The sequence below is a fragment of the Nestor notabilis genome, unplaced genomic scaffold (genome assembly GCF_000696875.1).
Source record: "Nestor notabilis isolate BGI_N333 unplaced genomic scaffold, ASM69687v1 scaffold13651, whole genome shotgun sequence".
Classification (NCBI taxonomy): Eukaryota; Metazoa; Chordata; class Aves; order Psittaciformes; family Psittacidae; genus Nestor; species Nestor notabilis.
In genome coordinates this window covers 512-9,360 of record NW_009913442.1, presented here as the reverse complement: position 1 = coordinate 9,360, position 8,849 = coordinate 512, and the positions used below count along the sequence as shown (strand labels likewise).

Here is an 8,849-nt window from a genome sequence, read left to right as displayed (position 1 = left end):
TATATGGATCTCCTTAAGCGTATTAACTTCAGGCTGAATATCAAATATGAGGATAATTAACTTTCATGTACTGTTTGCTAAAAGTGAATTCAATGCCCCCAAATTAACAGCAATGAGCTGGATATCTGGTGTGGTCCCAACTGATCTGATCCTGTGAAATGCCGCACTCTGTCATTTATAGATAATAGGGCAATATCCATAACTTACACTTTGAAGAGCAGAGATAACCAAGTTGAAGTATTGAATAGGCACATAGCTTAAATGAATTAAAATATTATATTACAAAACTTACAATTTTCAGCTTCTTTTACCCAAGCAATTGTTCAAGCTGAACAGGCAGTTGAATACTCACTCTTCCATTTGAGATACTTTTTCTTTATGAAAACTGTCATACTCTCTATAAATTAGCTATTTGAACTCCAACGTAATACACAAGGTTTCAGGTAGCAACATCTGTTTTGCATATTGTATATTTCAGACTTGAAACACACTGTTTTAAAACCCATGAAGTTTTGTTAAGTCACCTCCAGTTAAGCTGTAGTAACTTGTAACAGCTGAAAATCTTGTGCAACCTAGGGTTTGGATTTTTTTAAACTGCAGAAATAGCTACACCTTGTCAAAAATACCTACTGAAATATATAGGGAAAGTTCCATTTTTCTATAAAAAGTAGATTATAATAATACTTCAAGTATTTACAGTTTATTTGAATGAAAATTATTATAAACTTTGAAATCTTGAGATAATTCATAATTAAATCTATCATAATTACTTAATACAAGCTATGAAAACTCCAATAATTCTTCATGTTGTATTGTACATGTATAGTAAAACAAACCATCCTTCTTTCTACTCCAGCAGGCTGGAGGTAAAAGTGTTTTTCACCATTAGAAACTGAGATTCCCGGTGTGATCTTTTCAGCTTTGCACGACGGTTCTGGAACCAGATCTAAAGTTGGAAGAAAAGGTATAGTTGTTCAGCAATACAGCATTTCAGAAGAATAAACTTTGAAACTTAAAGATATTCACACAACTTCAGAGTATTTTGTGTAATGACAGTAGTTGGGAAGTCCAACGCAATTTTTAAAGCTGCAGATCCTTTTAAAATAGGATGTGGCTACCTGCAGTCATTTTAGCACAAAGAAAATCCCCTCGAGCTTAACTGGGAAGTGAGGACCAGCTTCACTGTAATTAGTATTAAAAACTCATATTAACTTCAGTGGCACTGAATCAGACACCGGAAGATCCTGAGCATCTATCTGGAATTCACACACAAGTCTTAAGATGTTATTTCTTCAGCTTTTCAATTAATCACAGCATCAAGCTTTCCACCAACCCCAATATAATACTGGCATAAAAAGCTTAATAAACACAAAGGTGAGGCCCAAATTCTAATGTTTATGATATGCTTCTTATCACATTCTTATCACATTGGACTACTTGGAAATCAGTGATTAAAATCCCCATGTAGATTTTGGTTTTGGCCAGATGAAGACATAGGCTCAAGCTTTGGTTTCACACATGTATGCCCTGACAGTCTCAGAAAATACTTAGACATTCATACAAACTATTTCAATATTTGTTTCAACTTTGTTTTTCAAATATGGTGACAAGTGTAATGTAAACAAGATTTGAAAATGTGGAAGCATCTGATCAAGTTCTGCACGTGATAACTAGAGATTAACAGAGCAGATATCATGGAAGTATCAGTGATTAAAACCTCACCAACACTGAGGAAGAAGGTTTAAGATTTCTGAAGTAATTCAATGGCTTCCGTTTCACAAATCACTGAAGGCATACCACATGTATAGATGCACAATGTTTTAATTCAAGATTATTAAGATTATTGCTACTGTTCTCAAACTACTTATTTTTATAATAAAAGAGTAGATGGAATTACAGAAAAGTTCAAATTAATTTTTAATTACCTGGATCCTGTCTTCATCTAAATCTAACTTGCGAGCCAGCTCTTCTCTAATGTCAATGCCAGGGTAGGAGTTCATTTTGAAAACATTTTCCAAGACTTCAATCTGAGGAGATTAAAACACACTGGTTGAATAGTTATCATTATCTTCATAGCAGTAATAAAGAATATAAATACAAAAACCAGTTTAGTTTGTTTAACAGGAGACTTCCCAGCAATGTTTGCACAATTCTGGTTCCATGCATAAACACAGGTCTCCTGAAAACAACATTACTGTTAATTTACACTAGTTCCTGATTGCATTTCTCTCTGCAGAGGTACATCATACTGAATTAGGCAGCTGTTATAGGCTCCTACCAACGTTTTGCTGAACTACATTGTTACTCACTTATTAAATACTGAGAAAATCCCTACCTGGTTTCTAGTGAATGCAGTTCTTGGTCTTCTACCCCTGTACCAGCTCAATTCCCGTTTGAAAGAAAGCCTTTCAGTGACCGAAAAATGTTTTTCACATTTCAGAACTTTCTCCTCTTGTGTTGGATTACTATTAGCATGAAATAGTGGATTTTCATAGCAAACAACAGGGATTTGCAGGTGGGGATTACTGTCATCACCTAAAACTAGAAAAAGCAAGCAAACAAGAGCTTCAGTTTAGTGGGTTTTAGTAGAAACATGAAAATATATACATTTCTAAGGGAGTACAAGCTTGAGAAACTGCTGACTTACCCAGGTTGGTACATGCATCCATCCATGGTCTGTGAGGTTTCACAGCTGGAATGCCATCTTTTTTCTGCTCCAGTCCCAGAATACTTTCAATGGAAAACGAGCACTGTGTGGGTTTATTTTCTACAAAACCAGACCCTTTCCGAAGGTTCTGAGAGGCAGCTGTGTTAGCAGCACACAGCGAGGTGCTCGCCATGCCTTCACCTTCAGCCAGCACAGCAGGTATACTGTACTTGCATTTCTCCACCAGTCCTCCTTATAGATATGCTGAGAAGGGGGCTGGATTTGCAACGTCATTAATTCAAATCTTTTATTAGAAAGTTTTAGCATGTCAATGCAAACTCTGCCACCGAAAGGCACGAGCAGTTAATTGTTTATTTGTTTGCAAGTAATTAGCAACTAATGGTGACACTGGGGGGCCACCAAGAGGGACAGAAAGTGTTATCTCTCCTAACCAGAGCATCGACTTAACTTTCCCAAAAGAAGCTGTGCACAAATATAGTACTTCTCTTTTATTTGAAATCATTAATGTATAAAATCAGTTTTAAAAAAACTTTATACTCTAATGGACTCCACTTACCTAAACAGAGCAGCGTGATAGGAAACCAGTCAAGTAATAAGTAATCTCATTTAAGTGAATTTCCTTCCAAGGAAATTTAAAAAATAATCTCTTAATGCTATTAGGGTAATCCCGATGAAAATGCCTCTGGTTTTTCATATGCATATGTAATGGTGAACGTGGTCAATAAAACAACAATAGCTTTTGGCATAAGGCTCCGTGCAGTGGGTTGGGAATGTTGTCAAAGCTCAGTGTAATTGCCTTCCAAGTGCCTGGATTAGTTAACAGGAACAGTTGCACCAACTATTTTAAATAATTCATGCATTCATTTTACTTATTAAAATAACTTTGTTACAGCTTTTTTGAAACATACCATATGTGAAATTTCCTGGTCGTTCTTTACAACATAAACGCAAAACTTACAGTAATAGAAGCTGTATGCTCAAATCTACTGATTTTAAAACCTCTTTTAACTGCTAGATATTCCTCCCTTCTTGTAGATTTATAACCAGTAAAAATGTATTTAAATCCTACCGAGTGAACACTTAAAATGACTAAAAATCATGAGTAAGGGAGAGAAAGGAGGTAAAGGTTTTGTAATGAGTTTCAAAATTGGAAAAAAGAAATCTGATTTCAGTCATTATAAAGAAAGTACCTACTAAAACATATCCAAGCTCCTCTGTCTGCCACAGCAGTTTACATGTCACGTGTTCAAAACCAGCTTTCGGTCAAGCAAACCATCTCTGCAGATATTCCTCCATTTTCTTATTTTGGACAAAGCTTTATTTTGTAACATGCAAAAATGAAAACAGTATTTTAATTTCAAGATACAAAAGTTACCTCTCAAATAAAACTTAATTTGGAGCACATGATGCAGGAGCACAGGAACATGTAGACGTGCGTGCTTTTAGAGCAAAAATATGGCCCTCTGTTTCTTGTTTTACCATTTTCTCAGAGTAGTTTGTTCTGTGTAATCAGTCACATTCACATGGCTAAAGAAATAAGCAGTACCTTCACTTTGATTTTCTGTACATTGTAAACAACCCAAGACAAATCTTTACGAAAAGACAGAAGCAGGACAATTGCTAAGGAAATGGCATGGTCTAGAATTGGCAATGTGCTGTGGGAGATTCTACAGAGAAAAAAGCAATCCATATGTGGCTTTATATCAGAAAGATGTTCAAGCTGAAGAATGTTGACTTACTGGACTGATTTTGTGCTGTGCAGTGAGATTGTTGTCAAACCAAACTATCAAAAATGGTAACAATTCACAAGTGATCTCACCAGGGACACCTTCTTAGCACGTACCAATGGATATTGAAGTGGCATCCATATAACTGCAGTGACCACCTACCAGCTGAGCTCCAACCAACATTTACCAGCCTCAGCAACCAGGAAGTGCAGGCATACAAAAAGGCCATAAGGACCTAAGTATGAAACCACTGTTCGCTGGAGGTCAGTGGGAAGCACTGTTAAGCAAGGGCTTTGCAGCCCTTTCTGTTCCAGTACAGCTGTTCCCAACACAGCAACCCATAACCTTGACAAAGCAATAGGACTCCTTTTCTTTGCTGCAGGCAGGTGTTTTGAATATTCAGACTCCACACCAGGCCCAGAGAGCACTAAAGAGACAACGCAAAGCAGTGATTGGTAGATCAGTTTTCTGCCTCTATAGTCTCTACATGGACACCAGGGTTTTTTTTGTTTTGTTTTTAAATTGCCACAAAACACATCAAGTCAAAAAGAAAACAATAGATCTCCCGTGCTGAACTGATAGACAGCCTCTTGAATCCAGAAACTAACAGACAGTAACTCTGATAATACAAAAAAATTTAAAAAATCTTCATGGTTATAATATAAAGTTTCCAAATACAGCCCACTGATATTTTTTTTTTTTTTTAAAGAACGTAAAAGCCCAACACAAGCACTGATACAAAACATATTCCAGAAAATATTTATTCCTCCTGGGTGAGTATGAATGAATTTAACCTGAGCCACACAGCTGAGACTCACATTACTACGCACTTCAAGCCCTGCAGTGGCAAATACTTTCATAGGTATTCTCTTCAGGAAGCTGTCAAGAACTATCAATAAAGGCAGGCGTATGTAGTAGGAGAGACATTTATGAGAGGCAAATCTAACCATTAAGTTGAGCAAGTACTATATATTTTTTTAATTATTATTATTTTTTTTACAGAAAAAGAATTCTTCAGGGTAATCTGCCTTTAACTCCCAGTTTGAAACAGTAATTCTTTCAAAGCTTTTTAATGACTTTTCAGGGAAAACAGATCCTGATAGCTCTCAGAAAGAATTTTCATAAACTAGATCAAACCCAGTTAACTTATTTGCTGGGCAAGGTCAGACATTTACCAACACTGACTGCCATCTGGTGTTAGGGCTTGCCAGATCTTAAGTTCCTTCAGCAGTGCCAAAAAATGTGTTATTATTAAAATAGTACTACATTTATTTGCCCAATGGTGAATTGAGTCAGACCTGGAGACTGCAATGCAGTCACTGAAACACATCAACACTCCTCTTTAAACAGGGTTCGTGGCTGCAACTGCATATAGAACAGGAAGTACCAACTCAGAAGGTCACAAGATAGATGCTCACATTATGCTCTCATTTCCGAGCAATTCAGTGACATTTAAAAACCCTTTATCTAAGAGCTTTATAATGCTAACATAGCTTTACACAACTGTTCATAAAAAAATTCACAAGAAAAGTTATTCTAAAGATAAGTCTTCATTACATCACAGTTCAATTCTATCCCCCAAAATGTTCAAGCTCAGGTTAGATGGGGCTTTGAGTAACCTCATCCAGTGAAAAATGTCCCAAAGTGGGGTTAGAATTAGATGATCTTTAAGGAGCCTTTCCCATGCAAACCATTGTATGATTCTAACCCAACATTTATGTAGAGATAAATCTACTAGCAAGTCTGACTTCCTTTGCAACCCATATGAAATTGCCTAGAAATACTGTTGTAGGGGCAATTAGAGCAACACGACAAACATTAAGTTGAAATCCTAAGTAATCAATAATAGGAGAAATCAGTGCTCTTTGGATATGCAAATCCAATCCTCTTACAGCATCACATACTTGACAACACAGCAAACTAATCTCTCTTTCAGATGTTGCACCACTGGGGTTTTTTTGCCAAGGGACAGAAGAGTTCATCTGGTTAAGTAGGTGAAGCTCTTGTTCTTTAGAGATATGAAGCCTCTAAAGACTCTGTTTATAGCAGAGTATGAAGAGACCACACCAAGAGTTCTTGAGGTCTGAAACCTCTATGCTCACTGCTGCTATCTTTTGCTGTTTTCACACGTTGCTATTCCACTGCCGGGTCACCTTTCATGGTGGCCTGTGCAGTATTTTCAGCTTTTCACAAGGGTGTAAAGGGTTTATACAATCTTTCTTAATTACTTACCACACTCAAGAAAGTTGCCTTTCATCTCACTTTTCAAACAGATTCTTTACCCTGCTGCACTAGTATTTCACCACCTCAGATTTTCTCCCTTTCAAATATGTTTTGAACATGACTAACAGACATTATATTCAAAGCCAACTTCAATACTCAAAAGGTTTTTTAGGCAAGAATATCTCAAAATGGTTAATCCCAGTTTTCACGAAACATGACTAAAAGCAGATAGATATTTCTTGGCTGAAGTAAAAGCTATTTTTACCCAGGCAGATAAAGCGAGCACAAAGAAATTCAAGATAAAACCGAGGGTGGCACTAGCAGCAGTCTTAGAAACAGTATGTTAAACAGCAGGTAACATGCAAATAAAGCCTACCTTATCCAGGTAGCTCCCTTCACCCTCCAGCAGAAGCAAAATGTTCTTTTCATTAGGGGGCACATCTGGAATCCACTAAAGTGGATTTTGGGTGCTCTTCTCCCTGTTTACATAGTGCCAAGTGTTAGTCTCCCACATTTTCAAGGCCTCTTAGTATTTTGCAGAAAGAAAGATGAAAAAGCAAAACCGGCCCACAAAGAAAACCACCCAACCCCACAAATCCAAGCCCACAAGCACATAAATACATCACACACTAACAAAAATCCTACAATGCTGAAAAAGTGTAACACTAAAACTGCACTTATCAGAGGGTTCAGAGGAATTCTTCAGTTCATTGCTATCAAATCTCATCTGTAGCTGTCAAATTTGTATCTCAAAACTTCTGGATGTTAAAAAAAAGTACACGAAAGGTGAGAGCGAGACTAGCAATATCTTACAGAATGTTTCAACATAAGGGATCTATTGACAAAGCTGACTACTAATTCAGAGAAGCCCTACTATACAAAGGTTTCCATCTTGCTACTAAGCCAAACCGAATAGTGAAGATCAACAGAAACAAGACTCATTTTTATGTTGAGTGCCAGCTGAGAAACCAAAGCACATTGCTACATATTAAAAATATTTATTAGTGTTTTGTTTTTTCTTCTACAAAACCATTAATTCTCAGAGAGCTGTTCTCTATTTCTAGCAGCCAAAGAAATGTTTGGGGTTTTTTTCCCCCTGTCACAGCTGCAATCATACAAAGCTAACTAAACCCAATTCTGTTTAAAGTTACTACCTTCCCGAATTCTGCAAGGGAAATGCATCTTGTAGAACAAAAGAGAGCATTTCTCACAGAACACCACTCTAAAACTTACAAGTTAGCTATCGCAAACCCAGAAAGTTATGCATGTATATATAGGTCATGGACCCATGCTAGTGTTCTCTCACGTAATAATTTCAGATACAAGACTTAGTCTTTAAAATACCTGTTACAATAACTCTGTATTATTACCCTCATAGGACAAGGAAAGAGAGAAGTGGTGTGACTCGCTTCAAATCAGGAGAGTCACCAGCTGAGCTGCTAAATGAACTGACTGAACCAAGTTGTAACTTTCCTCACCACTGCCTACAAAAAATCCCAAACCTAAACCAAACACCCCCCCTCCATGTCCTTTAATTGTTTTGTAATGCAATACCAGCCTTTTCCTGCTTTTAAATGTAAATCGTGATCTGATACAACATAAAGGTCTCTATAGCAATACTGCACAAGAGTTGATCGTTTGCTCTGCTAGATGACTTTGTGTACTTTCTAATCTGGTTTTATACTAAGTTCACCTGGCCCCAAAAAGGAAAAAAACAGCAAAGAAATAGCCTCTTCTTTTCTTTTTTTTTTTTTTTTGAACTGTAAAAACAAACGTATCTAAAAAGTTACAAATCATCTATTAAAATGGAGAAATTAAGTATCATCAAGTAGTTTCAGAGTTAAACCAGTTTTCAATTTCAAACATGATGACAATTTGGTTTTGCTTTTGTTAGTTTTAAGAGTACTTCATGCAGCCTCTTGTTTGACACACAGTATATTTTAATCTGGTTTTAAATGAATGGAAATTTAGACAGGTATTCTTGATGAGCAATTTGTACATACTCAGTGCTTCCTAAGGGACGTATTCTTAAAACATGAATTGCTTAATGTGCAGGAATAATGTAAAGTAGTCAAAACATTATCACAGCATATTCAGGAATATGCTATTTTTTAAACAGTGCACAATGATCTGGTCCAATTCCAATGAGCCCTCCCAGTAGTTTTCATCTTTAGGATTGGCCACCAACCTATAGCAGCAAACTTAACTAGTCTAAGAAAATGAGGAATCTA

General features: G+C 36.6%; 1 protein-coding gene across 1 annotated transcript; it reads right to left on the bottom strand.

Annotated features, from left to right (window-relative positions):
• Window positions 1-622: 622 nt before the first annotated feature.
• On the bottom strand, window positions 623-2,910 carry HESX1 (HESX homeobox 1). Its single transcript, XM_010023207.1, has 4 exons — window positions 2,648-2,910; window positions 2,336-2,541; window positions 1,926-2,027; window positions 623-946 (listed from the first exon to the last, which is right to left on the bottom strand). The coding sequence occupies exons 1-4, from the start codon at window positions 2,838-2,840 to the stop codon at window positions 848-850; spliced, it is 600 nt and encodes a 199-aa protein (XP_010021509.1). The 5' UTR covers window positions 2,841-2,910; the 3' UTR covers window positions 623-847.
• Between the last annotated feature and the right edge of the window lie 5,939 nt (window positions 2,911-8,849).

What these genes read in the sequence shown, in the direction of transcription:
- HESX1 (XM_010023207.1), bottom strand. Translation starts at nt 2,840, where the DNA reads ATGGCGAGCACCTCGCTGTGTGCTGCTAACACAGCTGCCTCTCAGAAC. An exon ending in GGATGCATGTACCAACCTGG is followed by an intron (nt 2,542 to 2,647) that starts GTAAGTCAGCAG and finishes TGCTTTTTCTAG; the next exon opens with TTTTAGGTGATGACAGTAAT. An exon ending in CTGCATTCACTAGAAACCAG is followed by an intron (nt 2,028 to 2,335) that starts GTAGGGATTTTC and finishes TAATCTCCTCAG; the next exon opens with ATTGAAGTCTTGGAAAATGT.